Raw genomic sequence first — 21815 nt, 5'->3', positions numbered from 1 at the left:
GGCAGATTCAAGGACCAGTCGTTGATGACACACTGTTGGACTCACTCATGTGGCAAGGCTTTACTTGTGGTGTCAGTGGCTGCAGGTGGAGTTGACGCTGCAGCTGTATCTGGCGGAGGTGTTACGATCTCTGGTGCGTTCAGAGCGCAACCAGCAAGTGATGTGCGAAGCTGGCCTGCCAGGCGAGCTGCTCCAGCGCTGCCGGCCAGCCCTGGAAGATGAGGCCCACCCACTGTACCTACCACTGCAGTACATGTTGGAACGTCTCGCTGCACAGGCACTGGAGCCTAGGGACCTCCGGTGGGTACTTACTTTCAGCCTTTTACCTCTTTCTTTCTTTGGCTGGTGCTTAGGCTGTCACGGAACATGTCTGCGTTGTTGCTGCTCTGTACAGGCAGCCTACTGCCATTGAGCCTAGTAGGCTGATGTGAATGCTGGAATTTGTTTATGGCACTTACACAAAAACTATGAATGAGTAATTCCTTGGTCATGTTTTTTCTGAGGGTGTGCGAATATTTAATTCACACACCGTCTAAACTGACTGGCTAAGTTTCTTGTCGCACTGGTCTTTGGTGTGGTCAGCTTGGATGCGGAACGCAGGGCAAAGTGACCAAAAATGAGTATGCTTTACCCTGCAGCTCATTCCTGCGCCTGGGATCCCCACTGTGTTGCAACGTGCTTGACGTGGGCAGCGAGTACAAGCGACAAGCCGGAGGTAGTGTCTGCCTTGCGCGGGCCCAGTCATCTCGGCTGGCCAATCAGAAGGACGGAGGACCCGTGCCGTTGACCCGCATCAAGACTTTGGTCTCCATGACCACGCCCCGTGACTGCCGCCTGCACGGCACGCTGCTCACACCGCCTTTTGTGGAGTTTGAGATGGCTCCCGAAGGATTCAGCTGCTTATATTTAAGCAGCGTGGCACCACAAAGTGCTTCAGGCGGTCCACCAATGGTGGGCGTCTCCATGGTTGGCGGTGCACCTGAAGGTGTCATCGGGGGCATTGGTACAGGTGGGTACGGTCGCTCGGCCATCGTTAAGTCCTATGAGCAAGATAGCCATGGTTAGGCTGGGGCTAAGTGCAGGAAAACTGCATTGGTGCACACAATGCCATCACTTTTGTTTCACTCATGCTCGCATGCTGTCTTGCACAATCTCAAACAGAATCTTACTTGAGGTTGACTGTATCCATTTTAGAAGAAACCTAATTGAACCTTATGTGTACTTTTATTTTAATTTTCTCTTTTTATTCTTGCCCTTCCAGTGCTTCTTGCATTAGTCTGCCAAATGTTGAGGACAGCACTGGGAACATACTTAGGCCTGAGCTTACCATTACAACCTCCACAAATTACAAATGTTTCCATTTCCATTTAGAACTGACTAATGTGCATATTGCAGGTGACCGAGTGTTCCCACCACAGCCGGGGCTATCTTTCTCCACATGGTTGAGTGTGGAGCGGTTCAGTGACCCTCACATAGATCCTCATGCGGTGCGGTTGCTGACACTGGTGCGCAACCTGCATGGCCGTGATGACCACCTTGTGTGCTTGGTGATTCAGCTGTCATCTCGGGACAAGGCGTTGCTTGTTTCCACCCAAGAGATCCCCTTGCCAAACCTCAGTAAGTTTTCTGGCTGCGATTTGCTTAAGATTGTTGGTAATTAGCCATACTGTGGCTAGGGCCTTACGTAATTTGTTAACGAAAAGCTAGCACAACAAAACACATACCGTGGTTTCGGTTGTTTATTGCGGCCTGTGTTTTTCAAGCTGGTGCTGACTGGGAGCCTGAGGTGAAGGAGGAAGGCTGCATTCGCTTCTGGAGCCCCGAGCTGCTGCAGGAAGGCCAGTGGCATCATGTGGTTATCGTACTTAACAGAGCAGTGCTCAAGAACAGCTCCGTCTCCATTTACATTGACGGTCAGCACATGTCCACTCAGAAGGTGAGGACACGTATCAGCAGCACTTTACTGTTGTACTTGTTCATATTATATTTGTTTGTTGTGCATAAGAGTTTTTCATTCTGGAAGCACTATGTACAGTCACGAGCAATATGGGAGGGAACAAAGTTTGAGCATCCAGTTATTGATTACTCCATAATTATGTGTGACCAGCACAGTGTTTTCAGCTCTCCAACTAGTTTTGCTCTGGATGCATAATATCCAAATGTCGTCCTAATATTTAATAAAGGAATACCAAGGATATTTGCAGTTTTCTGCAAAAAGTTTGTTCCGTGTCATATTGCTCATGATAGTACAGACGATTCCTGATATATCAAACCTGGATATATCGAATTATTGATTATAAGGTATATCATCTTTGTACCTGTTCAAGTGGTGCTTCTCCTGATGGCGCTTCACTTTTCGCTCGTTTCGGGCATGGCCTTGGGCACCTTCTGGCTGCGCCAGGATCGTGAAGACCCTGTAAAACTGTGTGACGGGAATAACATGGCATGTAATCGACGATAATATTCTATCTAGCGGTGCTATTTTCCACATTACATTTCTGCCATGTGAGGAAGCTGGCATTCAATAAATCACTGGCCATGCGAGAAAGCTAACCTGGCTGGCCGCTGCCAGCAGCCCTCATTTGCCTTGCTTTGCTTGCCTTGCTGCCGAAGGCATTGCAGAAACCAGCTGCGCCTTAATATTTATGAAAGATTATTATGCTTGTAGTGCACTGATAAACTGATTAGGCTTCTTATATGCACACCCCTGGCATTTGTGTACCATACTCTTACTGCTGGGTAGCAGGTAACCTTATTCACTGCTGCGTTGTATACTATATGGAATTATTAATAGCATATCAAAATGTTTCACAACCCCCTTTGAGTTAAATATATCTTGGATTGGTGGTAGTAATGTAGCCCCATCACATGTGTGTGAAGAAAGCTGTGTAAGAGGATATATGCTGCCCCATTCTTGTGGTCCTCTTGCTAAATGTGTACCCCTGTGATTATTGCATCCAGTATATCCAGTTGCAGGGAACCCCATACAAGTTATGTTTAGAATCTGCAGCGCGTTTCGAATTATGTGCGCCCTGTAGAATGCTTATCCAAGCTAAACCAGTGAATTGTTTAGCTAAAATTTTGTACAGAAATAGCATTTAGTGGGCAGTATTGTTTTCTACCACATTTGTTCAGGGTACATGCCTGACTAGATTAAAAAAAAAAATCATATGCTGTTTGCATCATCCACGCTGATGGCAAAGCAAAACAAGCTGCTGTCCCAAAGATAGCACAGTTGGCGTCATCTCATTTTGTTTGTAGCAACTCTGCCATAGAGACTTGGCAAAAGAAGGGAGGTGGGCAGAGTTGCTTTTCCGAAAGTTTGAAAACGCTTTCTCTAGTGTTTTATCACTAATAATCACCAAAACTAGTTTGGCTAGAACTGCTCTAAATTTGAAGTGTGTATTGCAGTACAAAAATCTTTTTGACCTTGGAATACAGTGAGATAGAGCCATCACTAGGACGGTGGTTGTTTTGCTTCACCATCACCGCAGATGATGTGAATATTACATGAAGCATAAAAATTAAACCCTCGTTGGTATGTTTTGAAAAAATATGGGAAAAAAAATCGTATTATCTGGGAAAACTTGTGATCCGAACTGCCTCATTTTGAAAAATTTTACTGCTGAATTAGGTACAAAGGCATTTAAAATTGAGACTTTGACTGCATAAAGGTGTAGATTAGCATTCATAGACATTCAGTATGCACAGTTTCTTTTTTAGCTCTTGCAGAATTCAGTCCATATTTGCGTTGCCCTAAGTGTGGAAGAAATTTAGTTACAAAGTCGGTTCACAGAAGGCAATGACGAGCCGGGACTGCTTCCTTGGTTCTTCTCCAGATGCTTTGACATGTGGAGAAGCCATTGCAGTGGCTTACAATCGCCACGTTTTTTTTCTCATGCTGCGTCCCCCAAATCTGGCTCGCTCGTATGTAAGCGAATAGTTGTAGTTATCAAATGCTTCACCCCTGTGCCCCCAAGGCACCACAGAGAAGCCATCGCATTTCTTCCTATGAAATCATGTTTCCACGAGAACGGGCGCCTTTTATTTTGGCTCTCTTTGAATATTTGCACCGAGGCACTGCAGGAAAGCAATTGTGGCGGATGAGTGCTGCTGATCAGCCTTTCATGTGGCAAACGCTCGTTAGCACAGGTCTGGTGGATCACGAAACGTATTATACAACTGCAATTTGCCGAAATTTTGAACATATTAGCCAGGAAATCGTATTATCTGGGAGTGTATTAAATGGTGCAACTCTATGGGACATGTTTTACTCTCTGCGATTTTGAGCGTGTGAAGCAGTAAATCATATGAACAGGGAACTTATCAACAAGGTTCTACTACTGTACAGATTGTTCAGTCGAAAAGGCTTCGCCGTAACCCAAAAACTGAGATAAAACGCATTGGAAAAAGTGTGCACTGAAATTTGTATCAAATTTGTGATCCGAATATTATTTGCTCATCATTGAGGGTGGTGTTAACCATTTCGCTTCCCATTTGGCATCCATCTGCTGGTCGAGATTGAGGCTAGTTTGCTGTAGGGATTCGAACCAAGGATATATGTACAAGGTGATCCACTTCTAGCTATAACACGGTCACTGCTTTCAAAGCAGCATTGTGTCAGATGCAGGCGCATATCGAAGCAAAGCGATATATGCCCAGTGGGACGTGGAGGTGATGCTTCGCATGGCTTGCCGCTTAGCTTTATAGAATGGCCGGGTCAGACGCAATGATGCATTGAAAGCAGTGGCCGTATTATAGCAAGAAGCGGATCACCCTGTACATACAGGTTCAACCACTCTTAGTTTGAATGCACCCACTGTCTTCAAAGACCACTGCATCCGACCCGCTTGCACAATGGCAGTAAGTGACAGGCCATATGAAGCACCTCCTCCAAGTCCCTCTGTGCTTGCATCACTTTGCTTCGATATGGGACCACTCTGGATGCAATGCCGCTTTGAACGCAGCAGTTGTGTTCAAGCTAAGAGTGGATGACCCTGTACCTCCAATTGCATGCCATTCATTGTGAGTATAGGTGTTCACCGAGAAGTGAGACAGATAGTGCGCCTTCCTTTTCTGAAAAGCCATACCAACTAAAGACATTTACCACTTTGCCAAACTGTGTGTCAGTCTCTCAATGCCTGAAATTCGCAGAATGAAAAGACAGTGTTAGAGGCGCTATCACGTCTACTCGAAGCTTAAGCGTCCTCATTTTTGAAATGTTATTGAATCAGGCAAGTACCCCAAACAGATGTTGTTTGAAGCAATACTGCTGACTAGGGTCTGTATTCTGAGTTTGCATCATTTTTAAAAGGGTCATCTTCTCCTTGACCTCGAGTCTTCTGATTGGTGGAAATACTGGAACCGGATGTCACTTCGGTTGCCGGCACTTCCGTTTCCAGCATTTCCACTAATCAGATGAGAGCAGACATGGAGGGAACAACACTTCTGAAAATTATGCGAACTTGTAATACATACTCAGATGTCACTTTCTGTGTGACATTTAACCCTTTCACTGTCGGCTGTTTCTGACCGGGACGCACCCCCAGTGTCGGCTTGATTTCAGAGAACGAGCATATCAGGGAACGAGCATAAAGATTTATTTTGCATTATGATGGGTATACAAATAAATTAGTCAATGCAATTTGCACATTTCAGTGTTCTGCAGGTGTTTAAATAAACATCATCATCATCAGTCTGACTATAAATGATATATGATAAAATAAAAAAAAAAACACGCTTAGTACTTCTTCTGAGTGTGGTAGATCCTGAGTCCGAATCCGAGCTTGGCTGGTAATCAAAACCCGAAGAGCCATCGCTCCAGTCAGCCGTCGAAGGTCCCGCGCGGTCCGCCATCCGAAAGTAAGCGCGCGTGGAGGGCGCACATTCAGTGGCCAGCACAAGGGAGAGAAACGGCGTGTAGTGGTCGAAAGAGAAAAAGATGGAAAGAGGCTAAAAAACTCGTGTGCTGCTGCTGCTAACGGCAAGCTGTCCTCAAGCGAGGGCGCGTGGAGAGAGCGAATGCAGCAATCGAGTCGTATGTCAGTCGGAGAGAGGCAACCGCGTGCGGCCCTGAACTTGCCACGCCGTAGCGGAAGCGCGACAAAGAATAAAAATAAAAACCTCCAAACCTGCCGCAGATGGCAGAACAAACTTTGAACCCATAACCGCACGCGCGCGCCGAAGGATCGCTCGCTCGAGAGAGTAGTGTCACGGAGCGACCACGCCCCCTCCTACGAGCAAAGAGCGGGCGGGCGCGGTCGCACCATACTCTTCCATATATGTGTCATATCGGCGCGGAGCGAGCATATCAGCTTGTAGAAAGATTCAACAGATGGCGGAGCAAGTCCAAGCGCGGTAGCTTTACTGTGAGGCGCGAAGATTTGAACACAAGATAGAATACGTACGGGTACATTATTGACACTGCGGGGAGGAAACGCGAATACGTACCGGTACGTTCGTGACAGTGAAAGGGTTAAGCTCGAGCAATTCGCTGCTTTAGCTGAGAAGCATTCTACGGAGTTACCTAGTTGCAAAGCACGCTCCAACGCTGTACTTAACCCTTTCGATGTCACGAACATACCGGTACGTTTTCGCGCTTCCCCCCACAGTGTCACCGATGTACCGGTACGTTCTCTATCGTGCATTCAAAACTTCGCGCCTGAGCGCAAAGCTGGCACGCTTGGACAGGCTGCGCTATCTGTCAAATCTTTCTACAAGTTCGTATTTTCGTCCCACGTTGTGTTGATACTTATGTACTGAAGAGTATGGAGCGACTGCGCCCACTCCCGCCACCTTCTTTGCTGGGCGCGCGCTACTCTATCGCTCTAAGCGATCATGCGGCGCGTGTGTGCGGTTACGGGTTCAAGGGTTGTTCTGCTATCTGCCGCAAATTTGCAGGTTTTTATTTTTATTCTGTTGGCGTGTCTGCTACGACACGTCACGTTCAGAGGCTCGCACCGTTGCCTCTCTAATAGGTCGACACAGTACTCGATCGCTGCTTTCGCTCTCTCTTGCCGCACCCTTGCTTGTGGCTAGCAGCAGCAACGGAGGTTGTTTTAGTCACTTTCCATCTCCCTCTGTCATCTTGATTTCACAACATGCCATTTATCTCCGTTGTGCGGGCCACCGAAAGTGCGCCCTCCGTGCGCGCAGTTACTTTCGGATGGCTGACCACGCGGGACCTTCGACTGCGGACTGGAGTGATGGCTCTTTTGATTATAAATACGAGTCGAGCTTGGATTAGGTCTCTCAATAAGTATCGAGCAGTTTTTTGTTATATTGTCCTTATTTATCTAATTTATAATCAGGTTGATAATGATGGTGTTAATTAACAACACCTGCAGAACACTAAAATGTGCACATTTCGCTGACTATGTTAATTGTATATCAATCATAATCAAAATAAATCGCTGTGCTCGTTCCCTGAAACCAAGCCGTCATTGGGGGTGCGTCTTGGCCAGAAACGCACGACAGCGAAAACGTTAATTAGTCCTCTTTCGTGAATTTTTTTTTTAAATTTGCAGTGAAAGAAACTGTGCAAATGTTGATATTAGGGCGGAAAATTTTCATGCATCATCTTGCATGATGTGTCTGATTTCTGAAAGTGGAAAGGTACATGTATCGACTACTTTACTTTGCTAAGCCCTTATCATCGTTAGCAGTTGTGGCTGTCCTTTTGTCATTTGTGTCGTCTCGACCACGGTGTTAAACACAGCAGCTCTCTTGGTAGGATTTATTATAGCTACTTTTCTTGAGCAGTTGAGCTTGATTTTGCTAAGCATAGTGTTTTTATTGTTTCTGTTTTTATTGCAAATGTATCGTTGGTTGAATTTGATGCATTGCTAAGCATTCTGGACAATGTCATCTTGCAGATCCCGTACATCTCCCAAAACCCGGGTGGGGGTGCTGCCAATCTGACAGTGGCCTCTTCGGTGTATGGCTTCATTGGGACTCCCCCCCAGTTCCGCCATCCATCGCGGCTTATTTGGAAACAGGGCCCATGCCACATGGTGGAGGAGGTGCTGTCGCCCCAACTCATTCATCAGATCTACCTTTTGGGGCCCAGCTATGTTGGCAGCTTGCAGGCACCTGTTATGATTGGTGAGTGTTACCGTGAGAGGGCATAGATGTGTCACAGGAACCTGCTTAGCGGCCAGTTTTCTTAGTGTTTGCATTGTTTTTTGTAATAATTGCAGTTGATCATTCACATATTCTTATTGTTGCCATGGACATTTGAGCCTTGAACAGGACAGTGTTGTAATAATGGTCAGATAAGAAGGCTTCCATCATTGGCAGGCAAGTTGTAAAGTTCTGTTCTTTCACACTTGCAGGTACTGACCCCATGCCCCCCTTTCTGAGCGAAGAGAAGGTTGTGTTTGGTTTGAATGCAACCGCAGTGTCCGTCATGACCTTAGCCAAGATCAGAAGAGTATACAGCAAGACTGACTGCAAGTCAATTGCAAAAATGGTAGGCACAGCTTCACAGACAGTGGTAGCGTGACCCAAGAGGGTACTGAAGCAACCCACATTTTCTTTGTTTTGCAGCTGGGCATGTCATCACACGAAAATGCCACACCAATTCGCATTTTGCACAATTCAGCTGCTCACCTGAGTGGTCCAGCACGTTGCTTGGGTGGTGTTCTCATTGGGTATCTTGGTAAGCTATATTGTCTTTCGATACCTTTTGTACTAGTACTAGTTGTTTGTAGTTGGTAATCTCTGTCTGTATGAATCTCCTGCACATGAGTAGCAACAAGTTTCACGGTATGCTGGGCAAGGGGTACTTGTGTCTCCTCCCTTCTGATGGCTTCCTTGATTTTGGCTCAGCGAGTAAGATACCATGTTTATTTGGATATGGATTGGCCATGAATGTAGGTGAACTCCTTAAATTAGTTGCCGCATAGGGTAAAGAGTGCTTTACTTGACCACCATTTTTTGCTAAATATTCCTTGCACATCATGCATGAGGTCTTTCTGGTCTGTTGTTCTCATTCAAAGCCTCATGAGATTCTGTGCGCTATATGAACTTACACCTGGAGAGGAATTAAATGTGTTCATTGTGGGATCCAAGCTGCTGTCAGAAGAAGCTCCTTTTCAAGCCAGTGTCACCAGCAAAAAAAAAATGCCTGAGTGGTTAAATATTTACCAAAAGGAAAAGCAACACATTTTCTTTGCTTTTTCTGCCGTTTACTAGAGAACTAACTAAAAGTGGTTGATGAGGATGCTCCATTCCTGGCAGTCTAAGCAAAGGACAGTAAGTCAGCATAAGTAGGCCTTGTCATTGTTAGTATGCATTGCTTTGAGCTTCTATCATGAGTATGGCATGAGCTCTAAGTTGTTAAACATTTAGTAAGAAAGAGCTAAATGCTGACCTTATTGAGCATGCTAAGTCAGGTCTGTTCTCCATGCAGTGCCGGAGTAATGTGTTCTCTGGGTGAATTTTCCAGGTGCACGAACATTCATTCCTCGACCTGTCGCTCTGACAATTGAGAACATCGGGGGTGTTGCTGTCCTCCTTGGCCTGGTGGCAATGGCTCAGGATGTTGAAGGGCTGTATGCCACTGTCAAGGCCCTGGTGTGCGTCGTACGTAGCAACAGGGCAGCCCAGCAGGAGATGGATCGTATCAGGGGCTATCAGGTCAGACTGTGCACCATTTCGGTGCTGAAATCTTCATCATGCACAGCCAATGATGGGGCTGATGTACTGTTTGGCTCAATATTTCTCAATATTAAGATGAAAGCCTTTCTTGGCTCATGAGTGGTATAGACAGGAAGTGTCAGCCAAAAATGTATCTTCACGAACTGACACTTGAGAAGAAAAAAATTGTGTCATCACCAGGAATGGAACCACCCTCTGCTCCTTAGCTGAGTGTGCGAACAACTACACCATGCTGACTTCCTGAGAACACATTTGTAATCCTCTTGTCTTGTATAAGGGTGCCTGAGGGTGCTGAGACAAAGGACAATAGACAGTTTTAGCGGAGCGTATTTTCTCCTCAATCACTCCACTCAGCCGGCGAACGGGAGCGCCGCTGTGCACGCGCCAAATGCTGAGACGAGAGTGAGCAAACGGACCGGCACCTACGTTCTGCTTGTACCTGGCCCTAGCGGAGCGGCTTGGCGACTGTGTCACACGTGGGGAGTCTACATCGTGCTATAAGTTGTTTACGCATAAAAATAATGCTTGTGGAGGGGGGGGGATAAAGCAGTGCTTTTTTTTTCTAATGCCCAGTTTCACTTTTTATAACCAGGGCGCTTTTTGGCAGTTCACCCGTGCCTCTGCTCAGCTAAAAATAAACTTTGTGCCACCACTCCGCTTAGGCTCCACGGGCAACTTTACCGGACCAGAAGCACCATTACGCTCCGCTAAAACTGTCTAGTGACGGTAAGAAGAAAAAATAAAAATGAACAAAAGAACAAACCTGTCACAGAGTGTAGGTTATGGTGAGCAACGAAAGTGTTTCTAAATCTGCACATGCAAAATTCAAAACAAAACAATACAAAGACAATGACTATCTCGTTCGACGCATTGCGCCATTTAGAAAGGTTGACACACAATGCCACAGCAGAACAGTCTCGTGCAGCATTGAGCAGCAAATGAGCCTCGAGTCTCAGATTACCCTCGATTTACAGTGGAAAACACATGCCAAAAACAGCAAAGGTATAAAGAAACGAACATGCAGCAACATTATCTGCAGCAATGTAAAATGCAGCATTACTAGATAGTGTGTAGTTGAGTTTGCTTCCGCACAATACTTGGTCGTCTGCTTTGGTGGCAAAATACACCGATTTTCAGTACCAGTCACAGCACTTGCTTCAGGGATTGGGCTCCTACATCTCCTTGTGCTTTGCAGCCCATATTAAGCACAATAGTATACTTGTTGCTGGAACGAAAAATGGTAGGTGTAACGTTAAGAGACGGGAAGCATGCACAGGGGGTCAGAGAAATAACTCAAGTTACTGATATTCTAATCAAAATTCAGAAGAAGAAATGGGCATGGGCAGGACATGTAGTTCGAAGAGAGGACAACCGATGGTCTCTAAGAGTAACCAGTTGGATTGCAAGGGAAGGTAAGCGTAGCAGAGGCGGCAGAAAATTAGGTGGGTGGATGAGGTTAAGAAATTCGCAGGGGTCATGCATGCGAATGCAGGGGCATGCGCTCACTTGTGCAGCAAGTGAGCGCATGCGATGCTGTGCGAAGTGTGCTGTGCGATGTCAGTGCACGTTAAAGATTCCCAGGTGGTCGAAATTACTCTGGAGCCTTCCACTACGGCTCCCCTTTCTCTCTTTTCGCTTTCACTCCCACCTTCCTCCCTTTCCTTACGGCACGGTTCAGGTGTCCACAGAAACAAGTGTGACAGATAATGTGCCTTTCCTTTCCTATGAACCAATTAATAACGTCAGTGGCTCCTATTTATCACTAAAGCGCTTTAGAGGGGCATAAATTACACTTCCTATTTAGGTACATGTCGGGCCTTAAAAAAAAAAAAAATCAGTATCTGAAATATTTTTTTGTATTTAATGAAATCCAGTTCAGGACCGCAGTAGTCAAGACCGATATGAGATTGGCGGTAGGGAAAAACAGTCAGGCGTTCCACCATTGACGAAGGACGAGGTCAAGAAAGCACTAGAAACTATGAAAAGGGGGAAATCAGCTGGAGAGGATCAGATAACTACAGATTTGCGGAAAGACGGGGGGGATATCGTGCTAGAAAAACTGGCCACCCTGTATACGCAGTGCCTGGCGTCATCGACGGTACCGGAACCATGGAAGAATGCAAACATTATCCTCATTCACAAGAAAGGGGACTCTAAGGACCTTAAAAATTACAGACCAATCAGCTTACTGTCTGTTACGTATAAGGTATTTACTAAGGTAATCGCTAATAGAATTAGGACAACCTTAGACTGCAATCAAGCAAAGGATCAAGCAGGGTTTCGGAAACGGTACTCTATCGATCATATCCATACCATCAATCAGGTGATAGAAAATGCTCGGAATATAACCAGCCCTTATACATAGCATTCATTGATTACGAAAAAGCATTTGACTCAGTTGAAACCTCGGCGGTGATGCAGGCATTGCGAAATCAGGGGGTAGACGAGCCGTACGGGAAAGTGCTGGAAGATATATATAGTGGCTGCACAGCAACCATAGTTCTGCATAAAGAAAGTAACAAAATTCCCATAAAGAAAGGTGTTAGGTAAGGAGACACAATCTCCCCAGTACTATTCACAGCTTGTTTAGAGGAAGTATTCAGAGACTTGGAATGGGAGCAGTTAGGGATAAGGGTAGATGGAGAATACCTCAGTAATCTGCGATTTGCTGATGACATTGCGTTACTAAGCAACTCGGGGGATGAACTGCAAATAATGATTGATGACCTAGACAGGAAAAGTAGAAAGGTAGGCTTGAAAATCAATATGCAGAAGACTAAGATAATGTTCAACAGCCTCGGGAAAGAACAACAGTTTACATTAGGTAGCGAAGTACTAGAAGTAGTAGGCGAATATGTCTACTTAGGACAGGTAGTAACCGCAGATCCGGACCATGAAAAGGAAATAACAAGAAGAATAAGATTGGGATGGAGCGCATTTGGCAAGCACTCACAGATTATGACTAGCAGCTTACCGGTATCGCTCAAGAGGAAAGTATACAACAGTTGCATCTTTCCTGTACTCACCTATGGGGCTGAAACGTGGAGGCTAACCAAGAGAGTTCTACTTAAGTTGAGGACAACCCAGAGGGCTATGGAACGAAAAATGGTAGGGGTAACATTAAGAGATAGAAAGCGTGCAGAGTGGGTCAGAGAAATAACTCAAGTTACCGACATTCTAGTGGAAATTAAGAAGAAGAAATGAACATGGGCAGGACATGTAGTGCGAAGAGAGGATAACCAATGGTCGCTGAGGGTAACAAACTGGATTCCAAGGGAAGGAAAGCGTAGCAGGGGGCGGCAGAAAGTTAGGTGGGCGGATGAGATTAAAAAGTTCGCAGGGGTCAAGTGGATGCAGCTAGCACAGAATCGGGTTAAGTGGAGAAATATGGGAGAGGCCTTCGCCCTGCAGTGGGTATAATCAGGCTGATGATTATGATGATGATGATGAAATCCAGTTGGTAAATGAAATAGCTTTGGATTATTTCTTTACGTTTGCCTCTGATACACAACTGAACATTTTGGTGATACCTTCTTTGGCTGTGGCAAAAGGAAAAAAGTGGCACCAGGTGTTTTGCTGCAGCAACCGCAGTGCGTTTTAACTCCTGCCACCGCTCACAGTCACAATAGAACTGACATTGGCGTCTAGCATTGCAGTCAGTTGTGTCATCGAAAAGGGTGCTTTCAGAAATAGCGCAAAGATTTAATATGGCTTTTATTCTAACTGCTCTAGTTTTACATTACATACTCTCACTGCAGGGGAAAGTAGGAAATATTCTTACGAAGAAAGACAAATACACAGCAGATTCATTGCACTTTCTTTTGTTTTTCTGAAGACCCTGGCAATGCTGCTGAAGAAGAAGAGTGCACTCTTGAACAGCCACATTCTCCACCTTGCCTTCTCATTGGTTGGCACAGTAGACAGCGGTCGTGAGACCACAGTCATTCCCAACATGACTGCCTTTGAAGATCTTCTGTGCAGCCTTGAGGTAGGTGTGATTTACATTATAAATTATAGGTGATATGGGATGAAAAATGCAATATTTAACATGTTGGCTTTATGAGTAGGAAATTCTGTTTATTTCTTGCAAATCAATGGCCTTGCAGTGTGCTGCGCATTCGGCAGTGTTTCACACCTTTTCACTGCAGTCTTTATATAAAGTGGTGTTTTTTTCACTAAAGTATCCACTTATTGAATGTGGTAATTAGTCTTTTGGCCAGGAAGATGATGTTTATGCTGAGCTCAACATTAATCTTTTTCTTGTTTATTATTTTTTTTTAGGTGTGGCGTGATGCACCAGGTGATCTGCACAAGTCTCTCTACGAACACTTCTACGAACTCATTACAGAGTCCAGGTAATAATGACTGCTTAAAGTATAGAGCAGTTCACTAAAACTTTTCCTATTGGAGGTCATGACATGTACTTTGTTGCAGTGGCAGAGAATTACACAATACTACATACAAAGTTTTTTTTTTTTATGCATGATGTTTGTTCCTTAAATGGGCCATTGTTTCATGGCTTACCTTTTGCATTTTTCTTTGGAGCCACGTACATATTGTGGTATAAGTAGGACTATAGAGGCTTCTTAGCATGCTGCAAATTGACCTGAAATCAGGTACAGTAGCAGACCTATTTTTGAGATTTCAATAAATCAGAATTCAAGAACCATTATTCACGCCACAGGAACATGTACATATTCACGACCGATATTTCAGACTCTGTGGAGTCCAAAAGTTCAGTTTTTCAGACAGAAATAGGAACTAGCATTTTAGGTAAAAGCTCATTTTTTTCCGCGTGGTATTGATGCAAGCGGGCATCATTGTCGCAGTCAACCGTCAACCAGTTCTTTGCAGTCATGAGAGGTACCATCTTGAATTTAGGTGGAGTCATTCAGACAGACTAGCTTGGCTATTTATTCATTGTTGCCATTTGAGGTAGTGGCAGTAATGGTACGCTGTTTGTTGTGCAGCATTTGCCGCAGCTTAGCCGATGCCACCACCTGCGGGAAGGGGGGGGGGGGGGGGGGGGGATGGTGTAGAGCTGCTTGTTCCGCTAGCTTTCTTCCAGTGAGTTCCATCTTGCAGTCTTGCGACTGTCGTTACCCATGAAAACAGAATGTTACTGCATTACGTGGCATGTGCATTCGTTTGTGGATGACCTGCAGTCGTGCCACGCCACTGTTTCATGAAGTGCTGCAGACATAAAAAAAGCATGATGCTGGCTCAGATAGCCTAATTAGAGACAGCATAGTGTGATCTGCTTCTGTAGAGTAGATGTGCAATAACTCTATTATCACCTTACAAATGAAATATAGGAAATGGTGAAGTTTGAAAGCGGTTTTTTTTTGTTGAAAAGAAATTTTTTTTTAAGCGCGTTTCTTTTTTTTATTGATCGATTATTCAGACCATTTCCCATGTCCCGCTGAGTCCAGAAAATTGGTTGGCGACTGTAGTTAGCTGAAACTTGGCGACAGCACTGGAAGCTCTTCCTTCACTCTTGTCATTGCCAGCCACTATCTCTTCATAGTATACAAACCATCTATAGACAGTTTCCTTTTGTTTTTGTGAATTTTTATTTTTTCATTTCAAGACATCACAACTTGGCCTATTGCTGCTATTGTTATACTGTAGAACCCCTTTATAGTAAAGTCACTGGGACCAGCAAAAATCTTTACTATATCAAGGTCTTTACTATATCAGTTATTGGTGATGACATGGTCCTGAAGATGCGGTCTGGTAAATAAATGCCTACTTACTGAACATGTCTTGTTGCTTAATGAAAAAAAAAAAAAACTCTGAAATACCTTCCATCTCTCTCTTACCATCTCTTCATGCAATTTTTCTCAGTTATAAACATTTTTTACATCTTGTGGAAGTACCTCTTAAGCATGAGGACACTGTTGTTACAAATACAACCAAGTTTGATTTCATGTGACAACCAAAGCCTTTCATGAACATGGTGTTACTTTTTGCCGTTTGTATCTTTTAAAAGGCAATAAATGATAAATGCGCATGGCAGTCAAGTGATGCAATACCGCACATGCTCCACTTCCACTTCTTGCCTCCGCTGCCTTATGCTTCGTGCTGCACAGTGCTGTGAATGTTCTCCCATTTCTTCCCCTTTCCTATGTCTTGCTGCACTTTACTCTCCTTTACTTTCTGAACGGACCGCGCCGCCTACTTTCTATGTTTGTAGACAGCTTTATTTATTTTATTTTTTTCCCCTACTTTCTGCCTGCTTTCTCTCACGGCTCCAAGGCCTCCGTAAAGTAGGCTTCTCCTGAATGCTGCTAAGCCTGGTGGTAAAGCGTCTTAAAAGGACACTCGGTGTAATTTTTGTTTTGAAATACAAAAAATTATTTTCCTCGCGATTCTAGGTAGTGCGCGGGCGGCGATGTCATATCGGGGGAGTCGTCGCCGCGGCCAGGCGCACTTTACTATAACTATAACCGATGTTTACCAAAAATATATTTACTATAAAGGGGGGGGGGGGGGGGGGGGGGAATGTACAGTTGTCTATGGAAGATGAACTGGGACTTCAATTTCACTTTACTATATTCGAGTTTTTACTATATCTGGGTTTACTATAGCAGGGTTCTACTGTAGATTAATTAGGACACTCATCATGGCAGTGGAAACGTTTAATCTCCTCATGTAAGTGCTGGGTTATTGTAGATCCAATCTTTCATTAGGCTTAACTAGTGGAGTGTACTTTTGATCAAAAAACAATGTGGCTGCCAACTGCAAATGATAAAATTATATGTGATGCATGCCCTTTTGAGAGGTCAACTGTACACTTTTTTCCCCTTGTTGATGGCACTGGTGGGAAGGAAACTTCCAAGCATGCACCAGGTGAAAATTATCTCAAAATAACAGCTTGAGAGGCTAGTTGGTGCATCTGAATACCAGGTGAAAAGCAGCACAATAGACACCTTTAACGTGCCATGTTTCATATTATCGTTATCATTACTGGAGTACCGAGAGGGGTGCCCATCGCGAGTGCGCATGCACTGGTTGCTCCTGACGCGGCAGGCATGTGTGTAGCTGGCGGGCACCGAACGCTGGCAAGCTGCCACACGTAGGGATCAATCGCCCTGTAAACTGGCTGTGAAAGGGCTCAATATTAGTAATAGTAATAGAGTACACGGCACGTTGATACGAGCACACAATAAGCACACTACAAATTTTTATCAAATGTGCATGCTCCCTGAGATGTCAGATCATAACCTAGCAGCCTGGCATTAAGAGGGCCTTGTTATGCTTTTCCATGACCTGATGTCCTTTCTCCTCAGTGAGCAGAAGGCCAACCTGCGAATTCTGCGTGACTTGGAGATGGTGACCAAGTTGCTCATGATGCTGCGTGACCCATATCTCACCCCTTCCACTATTCGGCTGCTGTGCAACCTCCTCAAGACACTTCTTCAGAACACCAATCGCAGCGGTGACATTTTGAGGTACTGTATGCCTTGACCGCTCGTTCGGCCTGCTTTCGCACAATGAATTTGCATCAAATGTTCTCGTAGGTTTAGACTGATGGCTTTATTTATTGATTTTTTATTACAAATGAACTGCCCTGTATGCATCTCAGTGTCTGAGGACATTTAGCCAGAGCTTGGCCAGGGAGGAAAACTTCGAGGCGACATTAAGTCCCAAACTGAAAAAAAAAAAAAAAAAAAAAAAAAAAAAAAAAAAAGGGAATGGTAGGCACACAGATATTTTGAAAATCCTTGCTTAGTTCACTCATCCTGTTGTGCCTGAGATTTTGTTGACCAAACTCTTTATTTTGCAGAGTTTGTTGGAAGGCAGGTCACTGTCGTGGTGCATATGTTATGGTAATTGTTCATACTAGTATATGGAGTTCTGCCCAGTTGGATAGAAGTTCACATTACTCTTCCAGTTCTTATTGTCCTTGTGAAGTCTTACGTCCATTGAAATTATTTTAGGAACTGACCCCTATGCTGCATTTGTGAATTGCAGTAAATGTTAATAATTTGAGGAAATTTTGGGATCTTGTGATTTCTAATGGCAATTTGTTTTATAATAAATTGATGCTAATTAAAACCGGCAGCCTGCACCAGTACAGTTAAACTATGTGGGAATGTCTGATACCAACTTTACTGCAAACCTGCTTCAGAGCCATGAGGTGATGCAGCAGACTGTTGCCGATGTTTTACGGGCATACACCCCAGCCCCAGTACCCCAAGTGCAAAAACTGGCCCACGATAGATTGCGGACTACCAAAATGCATGCCTGCAGAGGAAAAGAGGTGTCTTAAAGCAGCTCATCAGAGGATACCGGTTTCAATGCCGCATGCTCTCAGCGCTTCATCAAGGCTAGATGCTCGTCAAGACAGCATCTAGTGGAGCCACTAGCATTGAAGCACCTCCCCCTCCCCCACTCTTTCTAGCACTGTCAATGCATGTCTGGTGACGTGAGCATTCTTGCACCATGCCTGCGGCGGGTTGACCACACAATATGCTGGCCTCTGCCATCTCTTTGCGGGGTGTGCTATGGTAAAGGGTTACATTGCCTGTATCTCTAATTGCTTTAAGTGTTACAGAGCTTGTCTATGGTTAGTGTTCAGTGATTATTCCATGATGTATTCTTCTATTTCTAGTGAACTTATTACCTTTGTACAGCCTCTTGTAATGGAATTTTCTTGCCTCTATCCCCGTTTTCGTTTTTTTTTCTTTGCTGTGCTCAGTTAGTTTGAAGACCCACTTAAAATATTTTTCTACTGTCTTATTGACTTTGAATTAACGAGCCTTTAATGTTTGCATATGTGTTTATTGAAGGATGTGCTCTTCATGGTCAGAAGTGGGGAGCGTTATGTGTAGTGCGTAAAATGCAGCCTCTGCTGCCTCAAAGTGCTTTTGAAACATTGGAAGCTTGGTTTCAAATCATTACAATGACCCCGCAATAGCACTAGAATTAGGTTCAAAATATATTTCATCTCAAGGTTTGAAGATTATTTTCTCAGGCATAAGGGTATCTTTCTATACATTCTAACAGCACTTTTTTCAACATTGGGATGTAGGCAAGCAATACAGTCGAACCCGGATATATCGAACTCGAAGGGGATCGCGAAATAGTTCGATATATCGATAATTCGATATACAGAAATCGGCTTGCGACGGCACTTACGATGCAAAAAAACGATACCGTATTTGTCGCGTAATCAACCCACTCGCATAATGAACCCACCCTCCACTTTTGCACCCGAGAATTAAAAAAAAAAAATGCGTTAAGGCTAGCTCGCTCACATGCAAGCGACGAGCGGCAACGACAGAGTGAAAATTTTCAAACTTGTTGGAACTGTGTCCCTCTCGCCGCTCGAGCCACCGCGGCAGCTCAAAACAAGGTTTCTGTGTCGCCGCGGCGGCAGGAAATCGCGAGCATTTTCGCTTGCATGTCGATGGCGCGCGTCAGTCCGTTTCGGTCGTCTCATCCACAGCTCATTGGCAGCGTGCCAAGATGCTGCGCAGCGATAACGTCAGGGCGCGTTTATCTTTTTATAGGTCCTGCGGTGGCGGGGAGCGAACTTGGCAGAGTGCCCGTGATGGCTTGATTGCACAAGCCTGGTTCGATTTATCATGCCACGCCTGGGGCGGGCGTCATGATCGCAACAGCTGACTGCGTGCTTTCGCTGATTCATCATGCAAGGATAAACGATAAAAAAATATAAAATAAACATCTCCGAAAAAAAAAAAAGAAGAAAAGATCCCTGCCGCTTTTTAACGTCCGCATCCGCCATATCTTACGCTACGCCGCGCGTACAGCCGAACGATGGGAAAGAATGACTCTCGCAAAAAAAAAAAAAAAAAAGAAAGAAAGAAAGAAAAAAGAAAACAGAGCTGGCGCTTCTTAACATCCGCAGGTGCCATAGCCACGTCCGCCGCCGCGCTGCCGCACATAGAGGGTTCGCAACACACGCTGGAGAAAGCGTCCGACGTCTGTCTGAAAACGGGCTGAGCTGGCTTGGCGCATGCGTTGCGCGGGCTGAAGGAGAGAGATAGCTCAGCAAAAGAATGGGCACACCCACGCACATGGCTTGCAAACGTCATGTGTTGGCGCACGGGAAACGACAACTGCAGATGCGCGCGCCTTTGGGGAATGGGTGCGGCGCTGCCCAGACCTGCTGTCGCCGAACTGTCCCCTCTCATTCCTTCCGCGCGTGGCTTGAAAACGTCACGCGGCAAATGGCCAAGGGTGATGCGATCGTCTTTGGGGAAGGCACACTTTCCAATGCGTGGTGCGGAGTTCGATATATCGAACGACCGGTGAAATTGAGTTCGATATATGACGCGGCTTTCCTATACTTTTACATGGGATTTTCAAGGGGATATTTCGTGAGTTCGGTATAACCAAAATTCGATATATCTGGGTTCGATATAACCGGGTTCGACTGTATCGCATTGCCTTAATTACACCATAAAGAATTTCGCTTGTTCCAGCAACACAACAAACACCTCAACATTTGGTAGATGCAAGCGTAACTGTCACACAAGCCATGTTCATTTTCTGAGGGGGACAGCATTAATATTGTGCCAACCTGCACAAAGATCCCTCGAAAGCAGTTGCGCAGATCCAAATTATGCAATACTGTTCAGCCCTGCAACATACTGACGAAACAACGCACCCTCTCTGATGTTTTTAATGATTGCATTATTTATCTTAGCACTGGTACTATGCTATGTTCCAGTACCAATAATTAGTTCATCAGCCCCCTGATAGACTTTTCATTCTGGCTCAAAAAAAATGTGGACTTTTTGTAACCCAGAAGGCTTTTTTTTTTTTCTTCTTTTTTTGCTGTCAGTGTGGTCATGCCTTCAGTTATGGTCCTTAACTATATCTAGACCAGTGCCTGCAGAGATTAATGTGTCTTTTTGTATTGTTGTAGCACATAGTAGGAAAAATTGGGTTCTCTTTGCTTCTTGTGTAAAGACAGATCAAATGCAATTTTCTGACTTTCAACCATAATCGTGTGGAAACTCAGAAAACTGGAGATGGCTTGTGCAGCTTTTTCATGAACCGTATTGATGAGACAAAACAGGAAACTATGTTTCAGAAATGAGCTGTTTGCAGCAAACATTTTTTCATACTTGCATTAACTTTTAGCGCTCTTCATGTGACACTTATCAAAATGCGGCTTAGTAAAGTTTTACTTTGTCATAATCATATTAAGATTTTGGTCATATGTAAGAAAACCACTTGCTTACTGTTTTTTATGTTCTTCCTCAAAGGTTCGGTCAGTTCATGGTGTCAACACTTCCAAACTCCATGGTGTCGGAGAAGCCACTCAATCTGAAGAGAGATATTGAGTCATCTGAATGTGCTGGTATGGTGACATGCTTTCAGTTTTATTGTAGTGATAGCCTACATTTTGTACCTGCTAGTTATTTTTTATTTTTTACAATTTTTGTTCATTTCTTTTTTTCTTTTTTTTTTTTTTCAGCTCCAATGGATGAAACTGCACTCCTGATACATCATGTGTGCCTGAGAAACCGGTGCCTGCACATCTTGCACTTGATGACTTATCAGAGCTCAAAAAATGTCAATGTCCCGTAAGTCAGCTGTCACTTTTAAATACCCTTCACTGAGTTTGTGTGGACCAGGCATTTAAAATGTCTTTAAAGGCTTTTAAAAAGGCTTGTCTGTAAAAACCTATTTAAAAGGTGTTCTGAGCAAAGGTGTCGCTTACTGTATGAAGCTTATGCAAAAGCTTATTTAAATGGTTTTATGAGCCAAAGTGCTACTTATTGTAGAAAGCTAGCGCATATGTAGTTGAACAAAAGTATCAAAAATGCAAATTATCTAATTATTTTTATTTATTGCTAGAATATACAGAACAACCATGCCAGCGTTTTTAAGGCATACAGTATTTACTTCAGTAACGGTGCTGTTTAGTAACCCTTGAAGATGTGTACTATCTCCGTATGCCTTGTACAGATGCTGTCAAACGTAAATGGAAGGCGAAAGAATTAATTAGAATAAATTAGAATGAATTAGCAAAAGAATTTAATCTCATCGCCCTCATTTCATGCATTTCTGAATAGACGCGTGTAAAATAATTGCAAAGTGTGAATTACACAGCACACCAGTAAACCTCGAGCATTAGGCTTCGGATTAAAAGAAATTTTTCAACAGAATTGTCT

At 44.3% G+C, this 21815-nt stretch overlaps 1 protein-coding gene across 1 annotated transcript in view; it reads left to right on the top strand.

Moving 5' to 3' along the window:
• The window catches only part of bchs (WD repeat and FYVE domain containing 3 bchs), a 180707-nt gene that overhangs the window by 48907 nt on the left and 109985 nt on the right, over positions 1-21815 (top strand). Inside the window, exons 19-31 of the mRNA XM_084586055.1 lie at positions 77-300; positions 639-1009; positions 1396-1617; positions 1764-1936; positions 7875-8103; positions 8334-8470; positions 8548-8659; positions 9449-9639; positions 13496-13648; positions 13942-14015; positions 16953-17114; positions 20904-20998; positions 21116-21224. Of these exons, the coding sequence (XP_084442181.1) occupies positions 77-300; positions 639-1009; positions 1396-1617; positions 1764-1936; positions 7875-8103; positions 8334-8470; positions 8548-8659; positions 9449-9639; positions 13496-13648; positions 13942-14015; positions 16953-17114; positions 20904-20998; positions 21116-21224 (2252 nt within the window). The remainder of the gene's footprint in view (positions 1-76; positions 301-638; positions 1010-1395; positions 1618-1763; positions 1937-7874; positions 8104-8333; positions 8471-8547; positions 8660-9448; positions 9640-13495; positions 13649-13941; positions 14016-16952; positions 17115-20903; positions 20999-21115; positions 21225-21815) is intronic.

The sequence above is a fragment of the Amblyomma maculatum genome, unplaced genomic scaffold, assembly GCF_055883805.1.
Source record: "Amblyomma maculatum isolate TAMU_Amacu unplaced genomic scaffold, ASM5588380v1 scaffold_13, whole genome shotgun sequence".
In the NCBI taxonomy this organism is placed as follows: domain Eukaryota; kingdom Metazoa; phylum Arthropoda; class Arachnida; order Ixodida; family Ixodidae; genus Amblyomma; species Amblyomma maculatum.
Note: the sequence above shows the minus strand (reverse complement) of the source record. Positions and strands in the feature narration are given on the sequence as shown.